The sequence below is a fragment of the Lynx rufus genome, unplaced genomic scaffold (genome assembly GCF_022079265.1).
Source record: "Lynx rufus isolate CCGP_SWC_20201006 ecotype Redwood Valley unplaced genomic scaffold, mLynRuf1.p SCAF_1, whole genome shotgun sequence".
Taxonomy (NCBI): Eukaryota; Metazoa; Chordata; class Mammalia; order Carnivora; family Felidae; genus Lynx; species Lynx rufus.
The window spans coordinates 5,860,725-5,886,465 of NW_025814823.1; the positions used below are offsets into that span (position 1 = coordinate 5,860,725).

The 25,741-nt window shown below is 38.0% G+C and overlaps 1 protein-coding gene across 1 annotated transcript in view; it reads right to left on the reverse strand.

Moving 5' to 3' along the window:
* The window catches only part of LOC124506879 (phospholipid-transporting ATPase IB-like), a 188,388-nt gene that overhangs the window by 79,742 nt on the left and 82,905 nt on the right, over nt 1–25,741 (reverse strand). Inside the window, exons 25-28 of the mRNA XM_047072938.1 lie at nt 23,398–23,570; nt 16,317–16,500; nt 9,591–9,701; nt 3,735–3,809 (exon numbers count right to left, since the gene is read on the reverse strand). Of these exons, the coding sequence (XP_046928894.1) occupies nt 3,735–3,809; nt 9,591–9,701; nt 16,317–16,500; nt 23,398–23,570 (543 nt within the window). The remainder of the gene's footprint in view (nt 1–3,734; nt 3,810–9,590; nt 9,702–16,316; nt 16,501–23,397; nt 23,571–25,741) is intronic.

Here is a 25,741-nt window from a genome sequence, read left to right on the forward strand (position 1 = left end):
ATTGTGTGTGCCTGGTGACTTTGGCTGGCAGGAGCCGTGGCTGGCGCGGGATGGAGTCCCACATGACTCCACACTGGGGCTGCCCTGATAAAATAGATGAAGCTGAAATGGGATTGGGCTGGAGTGATCCTGGGCTCTTGGCACAGAGGGTGTCCTGGCAGGACGGCTGAAGCTGAGGTGAGTGCAAGGCAGGACCTGAGGCTTTCTGCACTGAGGGTACCATGGCAAGACAGCGAAAGCTGACGTGGGCTTGGGCTGGGGTAGTCCCAGGACTCTTCACGCGGAGGGGCCCCTGGCAGGATGACTGAAGCTGTAGTGTGTGCAGACCTGGGGCCCAGGGCTCTCCACACAGAAGGAACCCTGGCGGGACAGCTGCAGGTGACGTGAGTGCTGTCTGGGTGTCTCAAAGCGCTCACCGGAAGGGGTGCCCCGTGGGGTGGCTGGCGCTGAGGTGGGCGTGGGCAAGAGGATCCCAGGGCTCTCTGCAGAGTGGACACCGTGGCAGGGCCGCTGGAGCTGAGGCAGGATGCAGGCCAGAGGGGGCTACGGACACTGCGCGGGGGGTGCCCGGGAAGTCCTGTGGGCCTCGTGTGTCTCATGGTGCTTGGTGCCTCTGTCACCTTGGTGGGGTGACTGGTGCCGGTGTAGACTGATGTCCCAGGGCTCATGGAGGCGGTCGGCTGGCTCGGGCACCAGACCCTGCTCATTCAGGAGAGGTTAAGCCACTGAAGGCAAGAGTCCATTTACTTAACTTGCCATTTAATTATATCAAGATCTGCTTCATTTCTCCTTAGTTTCTAATAAGCTGTGTTATTAGATTGTTACATAGTTCGGATTCTTAGGATTTCTAATTATTAGGATAATTACAGTGTAATTATAAATGTGGTTCAATTGAAATCTACCATGGTCCTGTTTTCTTCTGTTTGGTGCAGTCTTCCGTTTTACCTTATATCCTGACTTCTTTTGAAGTAATTGAGTATTAAGATTTTATTATATCTCTATTATTGGTTCATTAGCCATAACTTTGGGGGGTTTTAGTTCTTTAAAATTTACAGTATACATATGCAGTGTATCACAAAATTCAAATAATACACTCCCAAATCCCTCCTCACATTCTTTGTGCTATCTTTATCATACGTTTTAATTCTAAATTAATGACAGTTCCCAGAATACATTGTTAATTTTGTTTTAAACAGTTATCTGGCATCATGATTGAAAATGAGGGGAAGAGGGAAAGTGTCTTATAAATTCCCACATAATTAACATTTCTGTTCCTCTTTGGACAGATCCAGATTTCATCCTGATGTACCGTTCCTTTTGTTTGAAGAGCTTTCTTTCACATTTCAGGTATTACGGGTCTTCTGGTGATGAGTTTTCTATTTTCTTGGTTCATTTTCAAAAGACATTTTTACCGCATATAGAATTTGGGGTTAATGGATTTGTTTTCTTTCTTTCAGATCTTTAAAGATATTCCATTGTCTTCTGCCCTGCATGGTTTTCAACGAGAAATCTGCTTTTATTCGCACGTTTGTGTTCTGTACACAGTATTGGTTTATGTGGTTGATTTAAAGATTATTCTCTTGGCCACTGATTTTCAGCAATTTGGTTATAAAGAACATTTGTGTGTTTTTCTTTAGGTTTATTCTTCTTGGAATTTGTTGAGGTTCTTAGATTTGTGAGCTTTCATCAGATTTGACATTTTCAATCATTGTTACTTCAAATATTACTTTCTTTTTTGGCGACAGCCTCCCACTTTATAGTGGTTCTTTCCCTAGCTGCGGGTAGACTTTTCTCATGCAGACACAGAGCAGAAGCAATAGTTCGCAGGGGCCAGCTACGGATCTCCGGAGTCACGCTGTCTGTCTCTCTCTCTCAGTATAGTTCCCTCTGACATTCTAGCTGCCTTGGTCCTGCACTCCAACCTCTGTGTCTTCAACTCGCTTAGACACCTGGGCTTTCTTTTGGGTCCATCTTCCTGCATTGTGGCCTGGAAGAGGCCTTCTCTCAAGGATCACAGTCATGAGCAGCCTGTCGTTTAATGTTTGAAAATCATTATTTTATATACTTTGTCTGATAGGTTATTTCTGGCAGCAGGTTTCCTATAGCAGTTAGTCATGTGCGGAAGAAGCAGAAATAATATATGACCTCCAGAAATAGTATGACAACCGATTTAAATTTAGCTCTCTCTTATTGCCAGTAACTATGTAAAATGTCTAGGCCTCCTCTTTTTTCCCATCTGCAAAATATATTCATAATGAGATAAGATTTAGTAAGTCAATGGCTATTAATAAGTCATCATATATTGTCCTAAAATGTCTATAATTTTAAGTTTCCCACCGTAGCCCTCATTTTACTATTTATAAAAAAAAAAGTTTCTGTGCTTTCGTTCATTAAAGAAAAAAATAAGACTCTATTGACTAATATCTGTGGCCATGCATTCATATGAATGTTCTTTTTTTTTAATAATTTTAAAAAATGTTTGGTTTTTTTGTTTGTTTGTTTGATTGTTTGTTTTGAGAGAGCGAGAATCCCAAGCAGGCTCCTTGCTGTCCGCACAGAGCCCAATGTGGGGCTTGATCTCATGACTGTGAGATTATGACCTGAGACAAAATCAGGAGTCAGACACTTGACCAACTGAGCCCACCAGACGCCTCCATAGTGAATTTCCTGACAGAGAGGAGAGACTGTGCCACTCCCTACCGCAGTATGTAACGACACTTCAAAAACAATAAAGAAACAACACATCGAGTGTTGTCGTCTGTGACCAAGAGCCTGGTAGAGCGACTATGTGTATGACCTCAGGTTCATCGGTGTAGTGCACTAGCCAGAAGCGCCTGGAGTTGACCTGTAACTGTTCCTAGCACTAGACATCTTTGTATTATTGGACACTTAATGACTTCTGGTCCGGGACTTGTGTCTGTGCTGTTTCAGAGTTTAAGCTCCTAGAAGACAGAATTTTAGGGATTAAGGCACACGGCATCCAGATGGTAACATGCCTATGACAGCGCAGTACGAAAGAAAAGTCACGATATGCTCACTGGGAGCCTATTTTTTACGCTAGGTTTCCCTAACTGCTAATCTTTAAAGTGGAATTAATAATACAAGAAAAATAAACCAAAAATTTTAAGATGAACGTAACCACATTGTTTATTCCCAGTGTTTGAATTTAAAATGAGTTAAGTAATGGTATGGGATTGCTTAGTTGTAGAAAATTCCATTTATTTATTACATTTATTCTTAACATAGGACTCGATATCAAATTCATCATTTCATACAAACACAGGATGATATATTTACAAGAGGACAAATTTTCTTCCAGGTTTAAAAGGCCATGGAGTTACACTATGGACACACACCCACATATACAAAGATAGATAAATATTAATTATATGTATTAAATGGAATTGGTTGAGGTAGAGTTCAATAATAATTACTTGGCTTAAAAGCCTGAAAACATTGTGCAAGCATTCAGTAAGGAGATTTTGGATGTATTATCAAAATACATTGGTACAAATTTAATGCAGTTGCTATAGAATGATCTGCTATGATTGAAACCATGTGTGGAGAGCTTGGGCTTCTGCGGGATGTGTCGCAGCAACAAAGGCTCTAAAGATGTATTTGTGCTGCCCGCTATGTATACAGATGATGGACTTAGATACACTTCCCAGACGTAAACAGTAAAGGAATGTCACTGAAGTTTCGCATGCTATCAGATAGAGACGGGGAATGCTTACCACATTGTACAAGCCGATGCACCAGCGTTCAAATATAATCTGCCCAGAAAATCCATTAACAAAGGCGAACCAAAGCTGAAAGAGAAGAAAGTTCATGAAGTTTTGTATCAATACTGACCTAAATGTTTCCATTCACTGAAGTACTTAAAATACTATGCTTTATCATTCTTTTTTTCCCATGTCATCAAATGGAATTTTGCCAGAATGTAAATAAAATCAAGCTTGAGTGTTTGAGCTTAACAGAAAGGCAGTTCATTTATTTTAGAATTTTTATTTCATTCTTTATTTTTTGACAGAGAAAGAACAATAACAATTTCAATGAAATGCTTAGATCTGATTGTCCAATAATGCATTGTTTCAGTGAAAAGATCTCTGCCCCTCTGTGTTTACTGCAGCATTATTTACGATGGCAAAAATGTGGAAGCAGCCCAACTATTCACCAGTAGATGAATGGATAAAGGAGAGGTGGTATATATACAATGGAATATCACCCAACCATGAAATAGTGTGAGATCCCACCATTTGCAATAACATGGATGGACCTGGATTGTATAATGCTAAGTGAAATAAGTCAGAGAAAGACAAATACTATATGATTTCACCCCTGTGTGGAATTTAAGAAACAAAAGCAACCAACCAACCAACCAAAAAACCCAGACCCTCAAATATAGAAAACAGACTGGGACTTGCCAGAGGGAAGGTGAATGAGAGGATGGGTGAAATAGGTAAAGGCAATTAAGACTATACTTCTCGTGATGAGCACTGAGTAACGGACGGAATTGTTGAGCCACTGTGTTGTACATCTCAAACTAATATAACAATGTATATTATTTATACTCGAATAGAAAAATTTAAGGCAAAGGACTGGGAATAACTAAGACAATTTTAAAAATATATAGTGAAAAGACTCACTCTACCTGATGTTAAGGCTCATGGTATTGCTACAGAATTCAAGACAGTGTGATGTTGGCAGAGGAACAGACACAGAAATCAAGGAGTTAGAGTAGAGAACCCAGAAACACATAGTATGTATCTACATGAGTATGTCCAACTTATTTTAATTGTGGTAAGAACCATAACCAATTTTAAGTGTACAGTGCAGTAACGTTAAGTATATTCACATTGTTGTGCAACCAATCTCCAGAACTTTTTCATCTTGCAAAACTGAAACTCTGTACCCCTGAACAATTCCCCATATCCCTCAACCCTCAGCCACTGGTCACCAACACTCTCCTTTGTCTCTCTGAATTTGACTATTTTAGATACCCCATGTAAGTGGAATCATACATTGTTTGGCTTTTTGTGTGTGACTCATAGTTAGCCAATGTCCTCAAGGTTCATCCATATTATAGTATGTGTCAGAATTTACTTTCCTTTTAAGGCTGAATAATATTCCATCGTATTTATATATCACATTTTGGTTATCTCTTCATCTGTCACTGGACGTTTGGGTTGCTTCTGCTTGGGTATTGTAAATAATGGTGCATTAAACATGGTGTGTAAATATCTCTTCAAGATTCTTGCTTTCAGGGGCACCTGGGTGGCTCAGTCGGTTAAGTGTCCGACTTCGACTCAGGTCATGATCTCGCAGTTTGTGAGTTCAAGCCCCGCATCGGGTTCTGTGCTGACGGCTCAGAGCCTGGAGCCTACTTCGGATTCTGTGCCTCCTCCTCTCTCTGCCCTTCCCCTGCTCTCTTCTCTCTCTCTCTCTCAATAATAAATAAATGTTAAAAAAATTAAAAAAAAAAGATTCTGGCTTTCAGTATTTTAGATACATACTCAGAAGTGGAATGGCTGAATCATGTAATTCTATTTTTAATGTTTTGAGGAATCACCATACTATTTTCCATAGTGGTTGCACCAATTTTTATTCATACCTGCAGTTCACAAGGGTTCACTTTCTCCACATCCTCACCGACATTTGTTATTCTCTGCGGGTTTTATTTTTTAATAGTAGCCATCCTAATTGATGTAATACGTGATTATGGTTTGGATTTACATTTCTCCAATGATTAGTGGTGTTGAACATTTTCTCACATATTGTTGGCCACTTATATTCTATCTCTGTAGAAATGTCTGTTCAGGTTCTTTACCCAACTTTATATCATATTGATTTTTTGTTGTTGAGTTGTAGGAGCTCACTATTCTAGACATTAGCTTATGAGATATGTAATTTGCAAGCATTTTTCTCATATCCTGTAGGTATTTTTACTGTGTTGATTGTCACAATCAACACAGAGGTTTTAACATTTGATGTAGAACCACTTGTCTGTATTTGCTTCTGTTGCATGTGCTTTCATGTCATGTTCAAGAAAATTATTGTCAAATACAATGTATGAAGATTTTCCATTTTATTTTCTTGTAAGAGCTTTATAGTTTTAGGTATTATTTTTAGGTCCTTAATCAATTTTCAGTTAACTTTTGTAAATGGTTTAAGGTGTTTGATTATTTATTTAATTTGCATATGGATATCCAGCTTTCCCACTAGCATTTGCTAAAGGGGGACTATCCTTTCTCCATTATGTAACCTTGGTGTTTTCAAAGATCATTTGACCATATACACTAGGATTTATTTCTGGGTTATTTTATTCCATTGGTCTATATACCTGTTTTTATGCCAGTAAAACACATTTTAAATACTATAACTTTGTATATGTTCTGAAATTAGGGAGTATGAGACTTCTCAGTTATTTCTCAAGATTGTTTTGGCTATTCAAGATGCTTTAAGACTCTGTATGAATTTTAGGATGCATTTTTCTATGTCTCCAAAACATGGGATTTTTGTAGGGATTGCATACAAGTCTGCAGATCATTTGGGGTAATATTGTCATCTTAACAATATAAACTTTTACAATCCATAACCATGGGATGTCTTTCCATTTATTTGTATCTTCAAATTATTTCAGCAATATTTTGTAGTTTTTGGTGTTCAAGTGTTTTTCCGCCTTGGTTTTCTTAATTTCCCTTTTTGATAGCTTGTTATTAGTGTATATAAATACAACATTTTTGTATGTTGGTTTGTATCCTGTTGCATTATTGAATTTATTAGTACTCATCATTATTTTCTGACATCTTTAGGATTTTCCACATATAAGATCTTGTCCTCTGTAAACAGAGATACCTATTCCTTTCTGATTTGGATGTTTTTCTTTCTTCCTTCCTTTCTTCTTTTTTTTTTTTCTTTTGCCCAAGTGCTCTTACTGGGACTTCCAGTACTGTGTTGAATAGAAGTGGTGAGAGCAGGCATCCTTGCCTTGTTCCTGATCTCAGAGGAAAGACTTTTAGTCTTTCGCCACTGAGCACGATACCAGCTATGGGATTTTCATATATGGCCTTTATTATGTTGAGGAATTTTTTTTTCTTTCTAGCCTGTTGAATGCTTTTATCATGTAAGAGTGTTGAATTTCATCAAATGCATTTTCTGCATCGAGATGATGTGTTTTTTTTTTCCTTTGTTGACTGATTTTCATATATTTAACCATCTTTGCATTCCAGGATATGGTTTCTATTCCTTTTTTAATGTGCTGCTGAATTCAAGTTTGCTAGTATTTTGTCAAGGATTTTTGCACCTGTATTAATCAGGGATATAGGTCAGTAGCTTTCTTGTAGTGTTTTCTAGTGTCTTGTAATGTAGCTTTGGTTTTATAGTAATGCCAGACTCATAAAATGAGTTTGTAAGTGTTTCTTTCTCTATAATTTTTTGGAAGAGTTTGAGGTAGATTTTAATTCTTCTTTGAACGATTGGTATAATTTGCCAGGGAGGTATTTGATTACTGATCTGATCTCCTTACTAGTTATACTCTGTTGATATTTCCTATTTCTTTATTACTTGCCCAACTGATTTTTTACAAAGTTAGAAAACCAATTTAATGGAAGGATAACCTTTTCATCAAATAGCACTGAAGTAATTGAATTTCATGGGCAAAACAAATAGAAAATCTAAACCCTCCACTCTGCACCAAAATTCACTGAAAATGGATCATGACATTAAGTGTAAAACACAAGACTTTTAGAAAACTACACAGAGGAATGTCTTTGGAATCTAGATCTAGGCAAAGAGTTTTCTGACACAGAACCAAAGCATGATCCATAAAAGGAAAAATTGTAAATTGGACCACTTCAAAATTAAAAACTCTTATACTCTGAAAGACTCTATTAAGATGACAAAACATCATGATACAGACTGGAAGAAAATATTTGCAAACTACATATCTGCCAAAGGACTAATGTCTAAAATATGGGAAGAACTCTCAAAAATTAACAGTAAGAAATTAATTTAGTTTTTAGACAATTTAGACAAAAGATGGGAAGACACATTTCAGAAGATGTATTGATAGCAAATAAGTATACGAGAAGATATTCAACATCATTAGCCACTGCAGAAATGCAATTTAAAACCATAATGAGGGGGCTGCGCAGGTGGCTCGGTTGGTTGAGTGTCCAACTCTTGATATCAGCTCAGGTCATGATCCCAGAGTCATGGGATCAAGTCCCAGAGTTGAACCTGCTTAAGATTCTTTCTCTCTCTCCCTCTGCCCCTCTCCCCTACTCACACTCTTTCTCTAACATAAAATAAAAATAATTAATTTAATTAAATGAAACCACAATGAGATACCACTAACCATCTATCAGAATGGCTAAAATACTAAATAGTGATAATATCAAATGCTGGGAAAGATCCAGAGAAACAAAATAACAGCTACTTTGCTGCTAGGAATTGAAAATGGTAAAGTCACTCTGGAAAATAGTTGGGAGTTTCTTTAAAAAAAAAAAAAAACAAAAAACTAAATATACACCTACCATATGATCCAGCAATTGTACTCTTGGACATTTGTCCTAAATAAGTGAAAACTTATGTTTGCCCAAAGTCTTTATACAAATGCTCTTCAATAAGTGGGTGATAAATGTTATGGTCTGGAACAAATGATTGATACAGGGAACAACGTGGATCAATCTGAAGGGAATTATACTGACTAAAAAAAAAAAATCCAATCTCAAAAGGTTATATACTACACAATTCTACTTTTATAACAATCTTTCTTTTTAAGCTTATTTATTTATTTTGAGAGAGAAAGCATGTGGAGGGGGAGAAAGAAATTCAAGCAGGCTCTGCACTGTCAGTGCAGGGTCCAACATTGGGCTTAATCTTGCGAACTGTGAGATCATGACCTGAGCCAAAATCAAGATCTTGTCTGATGCTTAACCAACTGAGCTACCCAGGCACCCCTACTTTTAGAACATTCTTGAAAGAACAAGAAGGCTAGGGATAGGGAACAGATTAGTCACTGTCAGAAGCTACCGCTGGATGTGGATATAAAGGGGTAGCATGAGTGGGATCCTTGTGATGGAACAGGTCTGTATCATTGGGGCCGAGGTGGGGTGGTCTGTCTCGATTTCTGTGATGGTTATATCAATCTACACATGGATAAAAGTGAATCACACAAGTGTGGGTAAAGATTGTGAAGTATGAATCTCAGTCAGTTATATCCTGGTTTTGATCATGTCCTAGAGTTATTCAAGTTGTTATCTTTGGGGAAAATTGGGTGACTGTTTCATGGGACCTTCTAAAAAATATTTTTGGAACTTCCTGTGAATCCATAATTATTTCAAAGTAAAATACTAAACAATATTTTTCCATAGCCAAATTTAAGGCTTATACAAATGCTTTTTTAAGTCAGGATGGTGGTTAGAAGACTCAAATTTACCAAATAACTTTGAGCAAAAACCTAAAGCAGAATTGTGTAATGGTAATTTAAATGATACAAATGTGGGGAAAAAACCAAAACACTAAACTACCATACATGATGTCAAAGAAAGACCTAACTTTTTCATGAAAGAAAGCATATCTTTTCTTACCTCAATAACATATAACACGACATTTTTGTAGAAACAATATAATATGCATTTTGTCACTCGAAAATAATTCCAAGCTCCGTGAACCAACAGAAGCTTCTCCAAGTAGCTAAACTAAAAGAAGGAAACAACAGTCAGGGCAAGTTCAAATGAAACAGCAAAGTATTTGTTAGACCCACTGTTGTAGAATACATACAAAAGACTGGAGACAGATGGGGCAGAAATAGGAAAATGTCCATTTACAGTTCTTGGGCTAACACTCATTCTTGGAAAAGTATAAAATGGCACACACCATGGCATAACATCTTCTCTACAGTCAAAGCTGCTCTTGGGTCAAAGCAAGATGGAGGAAAACAAAATGTGGCTTAAAGTATTATCATTGCTGTGAAATAGCCTGTTAATGGGGGCCTGAGCATGAATCAGTTCAGTCTCCTGCATTAGTGACTTATTAGTATATATTTTTGAGAGAGAGAGAGCGTGCATGCGAGCAGGGGAGGGGCAGAGAGAGAGGGAGACAGACAATCCAAAGCAGGCTTGGCACTATAGGGGCAAAGCCCAACGTGGGGCTCAAACCCACAAACCGTGAGACGATGACCTGACTTGACGTCAGGTGCTCAACTGCCTGAGCCACCCAGGGACCCCTACCAATAATTACATTAAATGTAAACAGTCGAAAACACTTGGAAAAAGACATAAGGTGACAAAATGGATAAAACAAATAAGACCTATCTATATGCCGCCTACAAGAGACTCACTTCAGACCTAAAGACACATACAGACTGAAAGTGAACAGATGGGAAAAAAAATATGCCACGCAAATGGAAGTCAAAAAAATAAAAAGTCTGGGGGAGGGGATACAATACTTCTATCAGACAAAATAGACTTGAAATCAAATACTGGAGCAAGAGACAGAGTGGGCACTATATAATAATAAAGGGATCAATACAACTAGAGGATATAATTGTTGTAATGATCTATGCACCCAACATAAGAGCACCTAAATGAAGCAAATATTAATAGACACAAAGGGAAACCTTGACAGCAATAAAATAATAGTAGGGGACTCTAATTCCCCACTCACATCAGTAAATAGATCACCCAGGCAGAAAATCAACACATTAGACCAGATGGACTTAAATATATACAGAAAATACCATCCAAAAACAACACAGTAACAATACACATTCATTTTAAGTGCACATGGAACATTCTCCAGGACACATCATGTGTTAGGCCACAAAACAAGTCTAAATAAATTTAAGAAGATTAAAATCATACTAAGCATTTTTCTGACTATGACTGATATGAAGAAGCTAGACATGAATTACAAGGGAAAAACAAAAAACAAAAAACTAGAAAAAGCACAAACACGTGGAGCCTAAACAACATGGTACCAAACAGCCAGTAGACCAATGAAGAAATCAAATAGGAAAATAAAAATACATGGAGAGGAATGAAAATGAAAACACATGGCCCCAAATCCTTGAAACTCAGTGAAAGCAGTTATAAGAGGAAAATGTGTAGCAATATAGGCCTACCTCAAGAAACAGAACCTAACCTTACAACTAAAAGGGAAAACGAACAAAATCCAAACATAGCAGAAGGAAATAATAAATACCAGAGCAGAAATAAGTGAAAAACAAGAAAAAAACATAGAAAAGATCAATGAAATCATAACCTTGTTCTTTAAAAAGATAAACTGATCAACCTTTGGCCAGTCTTTTTTCCATCAAGGAAAAAAGAGAGGGCTCAAATGAACAGAATCAGAAATCAAAGAGGAGAAATAACATATCACAGAAATAGAAAGGATTATAAGAGACTATTATAAAAAATTATAAGCCAAGAAGTTGGACAACCTAGGAGAAATAAATTCCTAAAAATATTCTTTCTTCTTTTGGAAGATTGTGTAACAAAATTGAATTGGCAATCAAAAACTCCTAACAAAAGTCCCAGAGCAGATGGCTTCAGAGGTGAACTCTACCCATTCTCTTCAAACTATTCCAAAAAACTGAAAGGAAGGAAAGCTTCCAAATACATTTTCTGAGGGCAGCACTACCCCGATACGAAAACCAGACAAAGACACTACAAAAAAACAAACAAACAAACAAAAAAAAACACTATAGGTCAATATCTCTGATGAACAAAGATCACAGAAATCCTCAACAAAATATGAGCAAACTGCATTCAACAATACATTAAATATAGTAGGATCATTCACCATAATCAAGTGGAATTTATTCCAAGGATGCAAAAATAGTTTAGTATTCACAAATCAACACACACCACATTAATTAAATGAAGGGAAAAAATCATATGATCATCTTAATAGATGAAGGGAAAGCATTAAATATAATACAGCATCCATTCATGATAAGAACACTCAACAAAGTAAGTTTAGAGCGAACACATGCCAACATAATACAGGCCATGTATGACAAACCCACAACTATCATCATACAGAATGCTGTAAAACTGAGAGTTTTTCCTTCTAAGGTCAGGAACAAGACAACAATGTCCACTGTCACCACTTTTCTTCAACATAGTACCGGGAGTCCTAGCCATAGCAGTCAGACAAGAAATAGAAATAAAAGGCATCCAAATTGATAAGGAAGAAGCAAAACTGATAGTATTTGCAGATGGCATGATACTCTACATAGAAAATTCTAAAGACTCCACCAAAAAACTATTAGAACTTATAAATTAATTTAGCAAGTTGCAGGATACCAAGTTAATATACAGAAATCTGTTGTGTTTCTATATACTATTAGCAAAGTGGCAGAAAGAAAAATTAAGAAAAATTGTTTGAGAATTAAATTTAAAAAGTATAAAATACACAGGAATAAACTTAACCAAAAAGGCAAAAGTCCTGTGCTCTGAAAACTACAGAACACTGATAAAATAAACTAAAAAAGACACAAAGAAATGGAAAGCTATTTCATGCTAATATTCCATTAATTTAGAAAAATTAATATTGTTAAAATGTCCATAGTACCAAAAGTAATCTACAGATTCAATACAATCCCTGTCAAAATACTAAATATTTTTTACAGAAATAGAATAATCCTAAAGTTAGTATGGAACCACAGAAGATCCCAAGTAGCTGAAGCAGTCTTGAGAAAGGAGACCAATATATCTTTCAAGATATATTCCAAAGCTGTGATAATGAAAACAGTATGGTACTGGCACAAAAACAGACACAGGTCAGTGGAGCAGAAGAGAGAGCTGAGAAATACCCCCATGCTTACGTGGTGAATTAATCTACAGCAAAGGAGGCAAGAATATGCAGTGGGGAAAAAAAAGTCTCTTCAAAAAAATGTGTTGGAAAAACTGGACAGCTACATGCAAAAGAATGAAACTGGACCACTTTCTTACATGATGTGGAAAAATAAACTCAAAATAAAGTGCCCTAAATGTGAGGCCTGAAACTCAGGGCACTAGTGATGAGCACTGGGTGTTGTATTTGATGAATCACTAAATTCTACACCTTGACTAATATTACACTGTGTGTTAACTAACTGGAATTTAAATTTAAAAACTTGAAAAAAGGAAAAAAAGAAAAGAAAGGCAGTAATCTCCCGGACATTGACCTTAGCAGCACTTTTCTAGACATATCTCCCCAGGCAAGGAAAACAAAAGCAAAAATAAACCATTGGGACTGTATCAAAACAAAAATCTTTTACACAGCAAAGGAAACCATCAACAAAATGAAAAGGCCTACTGAGTGGGAGAAGACATTTGAAAATGGTGTCTTTGAAAAGAAGTTAATATTCAAAATATATAATGAAGTTACTCAACCTAACACCAAAAAAGCTGCAAAACATCCAATTAAAAATGGGCAAAAGTGGGTGGGGGATGGGTTAAATAGGTGATGGGATTCAGGAGGGCACTTGTTATGATGTACACTGGGTACTGAATGGAAGTGTTGGATCACTATATTTACACCTGAAACTAATATTACACTGTATGTTAACTAACTGGAGTTTAAGTACTTATTTTTTTTATTATTTTTTTCTTTTTTTCAACGTTTATTTATTTTTGGGACAGAGAGAGAGCATGAACGGGGGAGGAGCAGAGAGAGAGGGAGACACAGAATCGGAAACAGGCTCCAGGCTCTGAGCCGTCAGCCCAGAGCCCGACGCGGGGCTCGAACTCGCGGACCGCGAGATCGTGACCTGGCTGAAGTCGGACGCTTAACCGACTGCGCCACCCAGGCGCCCTAAGTACTTTTTTAAAAAATGAGAGGACAATAGTCACTTTTGCAAAGAAGATATATGATGGCAGGCAAACACATGAAAAGATTCTCAACATCACTAATCATCAGAGTAGTGGAAATCTGAACCGCAATGAGATATCACCTTACACCTGTCAGAATGGCTAGAATCAAAAAGACAAGAAATCCCGAGTGTTGGTGAGAATGTGGAGAATGGGGAACCCTCTAGCACTGCTGGTGGGAATGCAAACTGGTGCAGTCACTGTGGAAAACGGTATGGAGGCTCCTCAAAATATTAAAAATAGAAATACCATATAATCCAGTAATTTCACTACTGTGTATTTACCCAAAGAAAAGAAAACCACTAATTTGAAGATATATGCACCTCTGTGTTTACTGAAGCGTTACCAACAATAGCCAAGATAGGGAAGCAACCTCAGTGTCCATCAATAGATGAATGGATAAGGAAGATGTGGTGTGTGTGTGTGTGTGTGTGTGTGTGTGTGTGTGTGTGTGTAATGGGAATATCAGACATAAGAAAGAATAAACTCTTGCCATTTGTGACAATATGAATGGACCTGGCGGGTGTTGTGTGAAGTGAAATAATTCCAACAGAAAAAGATAAATACCATAAGATTTCACTTACAATGTGGAATCTAAAAAGAACAAGCCAAAAAAGGAGAAATATTTCACCGGATCCCCAGGATACCTGATACTGGCCAGCCTGGTGTGTGCACAGTGTTTACCAGTTCAAGGCTTGTGTCACATATAACTGCTGAGATCATCGGAAGCATGTATCCCGACGGCATTTAGAACAGTTTAGGACAGGATCAGGAGAGTTTGGTGTGGTCATTTCCCTGTTTACAGACACAGGTGCTTTGATCATAGTTTACGGACACTTCTCGCAACCCAGATACTCTAGCACACAGGAGCCTTAGTTTTCCCTGTTGTAAAACTAGAACACTTAATCAGAATGGATCTGATTCAAACACTGGGGTAATACACTCCTCACCTATGCTGTAGAATCCTAGGAATCCGTTTTGTTACCACCCCAGTTTCAGGCACCTGCTTACCTGTGGACAGGGTACTAAATCATCTAGCCTCTCAAAGACAGCCACCACAAGAATAGCCCCAGCAGGGATGTTCTACTCAAAGTATGGGATTATTCCTAGGGAGCTGTTCAAGAATTACATGTGGCTCCCGAATTCACCAAGAGTGAATGAAAAGTCTTCTTGTTAGTTGCTCAACTGTGGTGAAAATATTGTATCCATTAAAAGCTGATCTTACATTGATTAAAATATTCTTCAAAAGTCAAAATATTAATATGTAGAAGCAGGAAGTGTTCTTATTAAACAGCTTGGATATTACAAATACGCAGGGGCTGTACATCACAGGCCACACACTCTTCTTAAATGCATTCCGGTAAATGGTACCGCTGTGGAAGGCAGTTTGGCAGTTTCTTACAAAACTAAACATACTTTTATACTTTTACTATACGATCTAGCAGTTGCACTCCTTAGTATAAATCCAAAGGAGTTGAAAATTTATGTCCACATACAGAAACCTGCACATGGATATTTGTAGCAGCTTTATTAATAACTGCCCAAAGTTGGAAATAGCCAAGATGTTTTTCAGTAGGTGAATGGATAAACAAAGTATTGTACATCCAGAAAGTAGAATATTATTCATCGCTAAATAGAAATGAGCTATCAAGTCATAAAAGACATGAAGGGTACTTAAATGCATATTACTCAGTGAAAGAAGCCAGTTGGAGAAGGCTACATGCTGTATGAATAGGACATTGTGGAAAAGGCAAAACTATGGAGATAGTAAATAGATCAGTGGTTGCCAAAGTTAGTGTAGAGGGAACGATGAATAGGCAGAGTGCAGAGGACTCTTAAGGAAGTGAAATTACTCTGTATGGTACTGTGATGATAGGTACTTGTCATTATACATTTCTCCAAACCTACAGAATGCACGACACCAAGAGTGAATCCTAATGTAAACTGTGGACTTTGCAGGATGATGTGTCAATGTAGGTTCATAAGTTATAACAAATGTACCATTCTGGCAGAGGACGTTGATGGCAGGGGGAAGGCTGGTGGGGGTAGGGGCAGGGGATATATGGGAACTCTATATCTTCTGCTCAATTTTGCTGTGAAGCTACACTAAAATATACAGTCTATTTTTTTCAGATCTGCCAAGGGGCGGTGCCTACTTTTAAAAAGCAGAAATTGGGAGATTATAAGTCTTCAAGAAATATTCATCAAGAGATGCCACAAAGTAAAGCACACATTACAGATTGAAGAGACTGGGGATTTAGAGATTATATTAGCAGAGCTACAGACCCTCAGTGGTATCAGTCGGACCAAATCCATAACTGCTCAAGAAAAACCTTTTTGCTGCAAACTGTATAAGGACAAAACTTAACCCCAAATGTTCTGGTAGTTGCATATGAAGAGCAGCTTAAAGAGTAGGGTAGATAGACCTCATGCACTCGACGTGCCCACACCACTGACCTGTGCAATGGCAAAATCTGAGTTGTTGGTGGCCTGCATACCCTCGTTCCCACTGATTCCCACACCCACGTGGGCCATCTGGATCATCCCAACGTCATTGGCACCATCCCCGATGGCAAGAGTGATGGCCCCTACGTGCTTCTTAACCACGTCGACTATTTCTGCCTTCTGGAGGGGAGATAACCTGAAAAAGAAGACAGCAATCACCACTTTTTAGTGTTTTATGTTGGTTCGTTTTACTTCACCTTGTCGTAAAAGCCTTTAACATGGAGTCAACGGTAATCTACACCTAACCACCTTTAAATGACAGCTACGGATAAATTTTCCAATACATTGATCAAGCTTTTAACAGATATAAAAACGTTCCACCCACCAATCTAAAATAAATGAATAAACAAACAAAAAGCAGAATCAGACCTATAAACACAGAACAACCTGATGGCTGGTAGAGGCTGTGGGGTGAAGGGATGGGCAATATGGGTGAAAGGGGGTGGAAGGTACGCACTTTCGGGTGGAACAGAAGTCACGAGAATAAAAGGCACAGCACAGGGAACAGAGCCAGTGATATTGTAGTAATGTTGTGTGATGACAGATGGTAGCTCGCTTGTGGTGAGCACAGCGTAACAGAGATTGCCAGTCGTGTTGTACACCTGAAACTAATGTATCATTGTGTATCGGCTATACTCAAAAATTTTTAAAGTTCCCTCCCCCGCCCACCCAAAATAAGAAGTAAAGCAAAGAAAGCACACAGTAACTTCTTTAACGTCCCCAAAGAAATACACAGTATCAGTTGTCTAGTTTACATGGAGACAAACTCTTCAATTTGCCATTCTCCCCAAGGCTCCCTGTTTCTAACACTGGCCTGCTATCTTAATTTACATCATCTCGCTACATGAGAGCAAGAAGTGAAGATCTGTTTCTAAACCTGTATAAAGGCATTTCCCCCAAAGGATAAATATGTGGAGTAGCCTAGGAAAATCAAACTACCCTCAAGTGAACTTTACAAGGAGACATGAAGGAAACATGAAGATCTCAGTCAGGAGTCTGTGGTGACAATAACAATCCAAAGGTAAGTGACTGAAAATAACAAATGTTTGCTTCTTTCCCGTGGATGTGTCCAGTGCAGATGAGGATACTGTTGATCCTTTCTTTTAACCCAGACAAGCTACGAAAGCAAATTTCGTATTCCTCAAATATTTCAGACTAGCAGACCCTGTCTACACAAAATACTTAACAGACATTCCAAGGAAAGAGAAGCAAATTTTTTTCTCTCTTATTTATCACTTATGTATTCATTCACTAAATAAATTGGCTACATACCTCTATCCAAAATGATCAGGGACACACAAAGGTTTTATTTTCTAGTGAGTGAGTGTTCATCCCCTTCCCACCAAACAGCTCCTAAAAACTAATTTAAATCTCAACCTTTCAAATTTCAGGTGAGATTATTAAAAACTAAGGAGACAAAGTTCCCTTGACTAGAACACACTCCAAATTTTAAGACAGAAGCACAGACGGAAAACCTTTGGTTTCATAATGAGGAAAATGTGAGTTAACATTAATACACTGTAGATACAGTGTGAAAAGTTGCTGAAGTAGAGGATGTTCCGGAAACCATTTGTAAGTTTAGTCTCCATCTAGAGACACTGTTTTGTTTTTTTTTTTACTGCAATAACTACAATGATAATAACTCCACCATTTTGTCTGGCAAGTACTTTTATATTTAAACTATGATATTTGTGAAGAAAAAAAAAGAAAACGTACCTCATATTAATACCAAATTTGACTCTTCATACTGTGAAATCTTAATTCTATCGTTTGAGCCAGTGAAGCTCTCCAAATATGAAAAGAGAACTACAGGGGCCCAACTAAGCCTTCTCCTCCCCTTGCTAAACATCCTTGAATCCTTCAGTCCTTTTGTGAGGTGGTTCAGGGCCTTTTGCCAAAGCTCCACATCAATTCTGATCAGTTGTTGGCAAGATGTAGAGAAAGGGGAACACTCATACACTGTTGGTGGGAACGCAAACTGGTACAGCTACTCTGGAAGACAGTATGGAGGTTCCTTAGAAAGTTACACATAGAACTACCCTACAACCTAGCAATTGCACTATTAGGTATTTACCGAAAGGATACAAAAATATTGAGTTGAAGGGGCACGTGCACCATGATTTATAGCAGCATTATCAACAACAGCCAAATTATGAAAAGAGCCCAAATGTCCATAGAGGTGGCACTACCCAAGACACGGCGGACGTGGTTTGGAGCAGATAATGAACACCCACATCTTAACCAATTGGGGTGGCTCTCTCAGTTCAGGGAGGGCAGGAAACCAGCTAGAAATGTAACAGGGAGATTGTGCAACAAAAGAATCACGGGAGGGCTGAGGTCATCAACTTGCCCGTATTCCGAACTGACCACTAAAGTAAGGATATGCAGGAAGGAGCCCAGAGAGGCTTTCATGTTGTGCCTCTGAAAGCATTCCTCCAACCAGCATATGGCCCTAGCATCAAGGGTAGGAGCGTCAGACTATGACTTGTCTAGGCACAAACTTGGCCAAATAACTGCGTGATGACTAAACTCTGCAGGCACAGGAGAAACTCCTGGGAAGGCAGGCTTAAGGAAAAAAAAAAAAAGGCTGAGGAAAGATACCAGTAACTGCAAATGAATAGGGAAACATACTTGACAGTCCGAGTCCAGGCAAATTACTAAAACACTGGGCCAACAAAATGCAGAAGAGTAAATTAGAATCCAGATAAACTACACTGTATTTTTCCACAATAGCCACTTTTACTCTAAATAAAACAAAATCACTAGATGTGCCAAGAAACTTAAGGGTATTTGTTTTCATTCACAGTGAACAAAGCAGCCTGACTGAGAATAGACCTGATATAAGAGTTAGCAAAGACTTCAAAGCAGCATTATAAATACGCTCACAGAATTAAAATATGTTCAAAGAAAGAAAATTATGATAATTATGAGTCAACAAACAGGATATCCCAACAGAAGAATGTAAACTATTAAAAAAAAATTAGAAACTCTGGGATGAAGTGAACAATACACTTCATAACTTAAGATCAGATCTGAGTGGAAGAAATTAGTGAATCTGAAGTTACATCAATAGAAAATACGCAATCCAAAAAGAAAGGAGTTGAAATTGAAAATGCAGTGGCAGTGCCACGGGTCTGTCTGTAATCAACATCAAGCATTCAATCATACATGTGATTGGAGTCCCGAAGCAAAGGAAACAAAAGTAGCAAAAACAAAAACAAAAAACAAAAAAAAAAAAACCCTGAGAAAATAATGGTTGAAAACTTTCCAATCTGGTAATAACAAAACAAAACATTAATTTAGGGATCCATTGAATCCGAAGTAGAATAAATACAATAAGAACCACATTTAGAGCCAACATAGCTAAATGAATGAAACCCAGTAACAAAGAGAAAATCTAGAAAGTAGGAAAATGACACATCACATACAGGGTAACAACAGCGTGAATTTCTCACCAGAAACAAGGGAGCCAGAAGACAAGAGAGTGACAAAGTACCAAAGAAAAAAAAATCAACCAAGTATTTTCTTTGATAATAGCTTTAAGTTAGAAATCAATAACAGGGAATATACCCAAATGTGTGAGAATTCGATACTTTTAAATAGCCCAGGGGCGCCTGGGTGGCGCAGTCGGTTAGGCGTCCGACTTCAGCCAGGTCACGATCTCGCGGTCCGTGGGTTCGAGCCCCGCGTCAGGCTCTGGGCTGATGGCTCGGAGCCTGGAGCCTGCTTCCGATTCTGTGTCTCCCTCTCTCTCTGCCCCTCCCCCGTTCATGCTCTGTCTCTCTCTGTCCCAAAAATAAATAAACGTTGAAAAAAAAATTTAAAAAAATAAATAAATAAATAAATAGCCCATGAGTCAAAAAGGAAATCAAGAGAAATTAGAAAATACCGTACTTTGAACTGAATAATGAAAACACAACATATCAGAATTTGTGAAATGTAATTACATCAGTGCTTAAAGATTTATATTTTGAAATGCTTATAGTAGAAAATAAAAAAATTTTAAATCAGTGATAAAAGTTTTTACCTTAAGGGAATGAGAAAAAATGAGTTCAATCCAAAGTAAGGTAAAAGTAGAAAATAATCCAGATGAGTACATATTATATTGTCTATCAGAATATGGTATCATTATATATTATAATACACATATATTACATCATATTAATGTTATATATACGTAACATTACATATACATTATAAATATATATCAGAATATAAATAAAAAACTGGACAGACCATGGAGTTGGCCTTTTGAAAATATCAGCAAAACTGGTAAAGCCCTGACTGATCAAGGAAAAAAAGAGTAAATTATCCATATGAGGAAGGGAAGGAACACCACCACACGTCACACAAAAGTAACAAATAAATAAAGGAATATTGTGAAAAACTTCATGCCAACAAGTTTGACAGCTAGAACAAATGGACAAATCCCTTGAAAGACACAAATCACAAACTTGAAGAAGTAGTAGAAAATATTTGCTTCCTAAATTGAATTACTCATCAGAGCCTTCCTACAAAGTCCAGGTCCAGGTGGTATCATCGACAGTGAAGTCTGTCAAACATTTTAGGAAGAAATCATACCAAACACTACAGAAAGTATAGAAAACAGGACAAAGAAACACCTCCCAAATCAGTTTATCGGGTTAGAACGATCTGATAACAAAGCCACTTAAAAAGTTGAGATAAAACCACAGACAGATGTCTTTCATGAGTACAGACTAGAAATTCTTCATGAAATTTTAGTAGGATATACAGAAAAACTCAGTCATAAAAGTTTGAAGCCATGAAGAAAGTGAGAGACAGACTCTCCTCTCCTTCTCCACCACCACTCCCCTCTGCAAAGTACAGTTTCAGCCAGGTCCATACCAAATTGTTTCCATCATTCAGGACGTACCTCAGTCAACAGACTTCAGTTTTGTGTTCATTTATGTTTACTGTTCCTCCAATGGGGACCCTTAAAGGGATGACGGGACTAAGGGGAAAAACTAAACCTGGATAATTGAGAGTTGGTGTCGCGGTGGGCTGACAAGTGACCCCTGCAGGAGCTGGACAGGGAGGAGAGTGAGGTCAAGTTGGACATTCCCCTGCTCCTCCCTGCCACATCCGCTCCAGGTGGCTGTGTCTGTCTCCTGCCGCTCACTGCTCCTCTAGAGGCAACCGGCTCTGAAGGACTCTTTCCGTCCAGGCACAGTGACCCCTCCCCTCCTCCAATCCCTTTGGACCTAGGGGTAGAACAGCTCTTCCCACTGTTACCAGCACGTATATACGATCCCTTTGTTTTCATCTCAGGCTGCCGGCAGCAAGCATCTTTCAGAGCCCAGCACGATGTCCCATTTGCTGAGATTTATGGGAGAAGCAGATGTGAAACTTCCCCTGGATGCAGTCCTATGAGGATGCGAGGTCTCTCAACCCCGAACTTGCTGCCAAAAGGGGATCTGGCCTGGGGATAAAGCCTGCACCAGACGGATCAAAAGGGGGACAACATTGGAACCCTGCAACAAACCACGAGTAAGGCCAGATTTAGGACCAACCACCACTAGGTCACTGCAGGCCAACTGCTGGAATGTCCATCCTTTGTGGCAAAATTAGCCCACGTTTTCTCTCCTCTTCAATGATGTCCTTTCATGGCTTCCTCCAGCATGAGTAGGAGGTTCAGGTGGAGAGACCGCAAACACTCCTTAAAATATTGTTAGAATGCAAAACGAAAATGGTTCCATAAAGTCTAAATAGTGAAAAGAAAAATGATTCTGGCGAACTGTTGATAAATTTGCTTGCTTCCCTTGAAGTTGGCTTTGCCAACAGAATTTTCAACTATGTGAGCTAATAAATTCCCTTCTGGCCCAAAGGCGAATTTGACTTCGCTTTCTGTCATTTCGGTTCTAACTAATGGAAGGCTATGTCACAAAGAATCCTGAAGGCTAAACTACAGTGGTGACAAGTGAGAGTGCAATAAAGAACAGAACCTGCCGAATTCTTGTAGCTGATGCTGAATGAATGTGAACAAAGAAGGACACCGGGGGGAGACATTTGAAGCATATAGGGAACCTGACGACTGAGAAAACCGTCTAAATCAATACTTAGAAGTCCAAGGCATCAAAATGTCTTCATAATTGGCCCAGTTAATATTTTTATTCAGGAGAAAGGAACAATTACTCTGTACTTAGTTTATTTTCTTAGCTCCATCCATCTTTGTTGTACATGATTTCCGTTTTTAAATTGATGTTTAGATTTCCAGTAACACCGATAACTTCATTTCTCTCTAGGTGTCAGAATTTTTTCAGATATGCCCCTCACTATAAATAGAGGACCTTTGGGGCACCTGGGAGGCTTAACAGGTCAAATGTTCCACACCAGCTCAGGTCATGATCTTAAGGTTGGTGAGTTCAAGCCCCATGTTGGGCTCTGTGCCGACAGCTGGGAGCCTGGAGCCTGCTTCGGATTCTGTGTCTCCCTCCCTCTCTGCCTCTCTCCCACTCATACTCTGTCTCTCTCTCAAAAATAAATAAATAAATAAATAAACATAAAAAAAAAAATAGGGGCGCCTGGGTGGCTCAGTCAATTAAGCATCTGCCTTTGTTTGGTTCATGTCATGATCTCCCGGTTTGTGAGTTTGAGCCCCATGTCAGGCTCTGTGCTGACAGCTCAGAGCCTGGAGCCTGCTTCGGATTCTGTGTCTCCTTCTCTGTCCTTCCCCTGCTCATGCTGTCTCTCTCTCTCTGTCAAATAAGCATTAAATTTTTTTTAATAGAAATAATTTTTTTATTAAATAGAGGACCTTTGTTCTTACTGAAGACACCTTTTATCTGGTCAATACATCAATAATTTATCATTGAAAAATTATAATCTGTTTTCTAGTACATCTTAAGTTTGACAATTAGAATTAAACTCAGATATCTCTCTCCAATTTGAACATATATTTTATCAATAAGGAACTTTTCCTCTACAAAAACTCCTATTTCCATGTCTACATTTTCTTTACATGTTTATGTTAAATATAGCAGGGAAGGGAAAAGAACAGTGGATATATCCTTACCTACAACATAATACTGCTCTACATGAGAGGGCCAAATTGACAAAGCTCCTCTTAACTTCAGGATGGAAGGCATACTTCAGTGTTTCACCATCAATGATGAGGGCCAGGTCATTTTCTTCACCTAACAGGATTCCAAGATCTTGACAGTTCTGATTAACTGCTTGTTGTGTTGCCTAAAACAGAGTGGGGGGTGGGGGGGAACCACTTATTTTTCTCATTTTATATATAAATATATAAATATAAAGACTTTCTGAATCAATATGGTAGACGGAGGCATACTTTTTACCTCATTCTTCCCTTCAAATATCTCACTGAAATGAAAAAGTAAATAACATGAAAAGAAGCGTGACATCATAGATCACCAGTGAAATGCCAATAGAAACCACAGTGAGATACTACTTTATACCTATTAGCATAACTAGAATCAAAAAGCCAGACAGTAAATGTTGATCAGGATTTAGAGAAACCCAAAACTCTCCAACACTGCTGGCTGGAATGTAAAATGATGTAGCCACTTTGGAAAATAGTCTAACAGTACTACAGATGGGTAAGCGTGAGTTCACCAGATGACCCAGCAACACCACTCGTAGGCTTCTACACCCAAGACAAGTGAAAACCTGCGTCTACACAAAACTTGTACGTGAATGTTTATAGCAGCACCATTCACAATTGCCTACAAGTGAAAACAACCTGATGAATGGAGAAACAAAATATTGTATGAATATCCATACAATGGAATATTCTTTAGCCATCAAAAAGTCATGAGGTATTAATGCATTCTACAACATGGACGAACCTTAAAAATACAGTAACTGAAAGAAGCCAGTCACAAAAGACTATGTTATTATGACTCAATTCACATGAAAGTCAAGAATAAGCAAACCCATAGAGTTTGAAGCATATAGGGACCCTGATCTATCAAAGTAGATTAGTGGTTGTTTAGGGTGGGGGAAGGAAGATAAGAGAAATGGTAACTAAAGAGTATGGAGATTTTTTTTACAGGTGATCAAAGTGTTCTAAAAGTTGACTGTGGTGACGGTTGCATGTATGTGTAAAAATATTAAAACAGACTGAATTGTACACATTAAACAATTTTTGTGTGTGATGTGGATCATATCTCAATAAAGCTGCTTCTTAAAAGGTATAGAAGAGTGAATTCATATCAGCTGGAAAATACAAATGGGTGCTAGCATACCAGAAAGTTCAGAGAATTTTTGAGAAAAATGTCAAAGGTGGGAACAAAATAATGGGAGTGAACTCTACAAAACTGAGTCTCCAGTTTCTAAGGGGGAAGTATAGAAGTTTTAGAGACTCGTTCAATTTAAGATATGTGGGAGTCACCTCCCTTAGCTTATTTTCCTCAGTTCATCCTTCCTTTCCTTCATAATTCACATAAACTGTTGAAAGCTCAAAATTTTAGAGAAATGACTCCCCATGCCAGTAGCAGAGTAGAAAATTCAGATAGTGGAGTATTTTAAGGAAAATACATAATAAAACTATAAGTCATGCAGATTAATGCTAAAGAAAATTCCTTCATCAATTACAAGTGAAATAAAAATAGTATCAGTTACCACTTTCTGTTGCAAGATTAGTGAACTAATAAGTGTGCCAAAAGGCTTCTTGACTGTTGCCAACTCTTTTATTTCTTTGACTATGTGAAATGAGTGCCATAAAATACTAAATCATATTTAAAAGATTATTTTTTAACTATTTTGCTTAACTACACTTTTCAGTTCTATTCAGTCATCTGTAGAAATGAGAGGTTTTTTTTTAATGATCTGTACTTTTCTTAAACATGTTAATGAATGAAATTTTAACAAGATGTGGCACCTGGGGAAAAATTTTAAAACATAACAGGTATGAAGTTCCAAAAGCTTTAATGAAACAATCCTCCTTCCTATTTTCCTCAGAAGGCCTTCATTACTCATTACTCAAATGAAATTTCTGTGTTTCCTGAAATAAAAGGTAATTTAATAATCCTTGAATTACCAAGGCCTTTATAGAAACCTGCAGGTCTAAAAACAGATGAAATTCAGACACTTAAAATTTGATTTCATACTGTGTCAGAGCTATAATATGTACTATACGTGTATCATAGTCAACATTTCCACTTCTGCTTTCTCCACATAGCGGACTACATACCCCATCAGTGATCTCAAATGACTGCAGTTATTTTGTTGACCCCAAACTAATCTGGCAAAATTGAAGTTTTCCTCTACGTTAATAACTCTTCTCATACTTCATTTCATCACTGAACACAAAACTTGGTGCTTTTCTGATTACTATATTGCTTTCAATTTTACAGTTACTTGGAACACGTAAATGCTTGGAGCTAAAGCTTAAC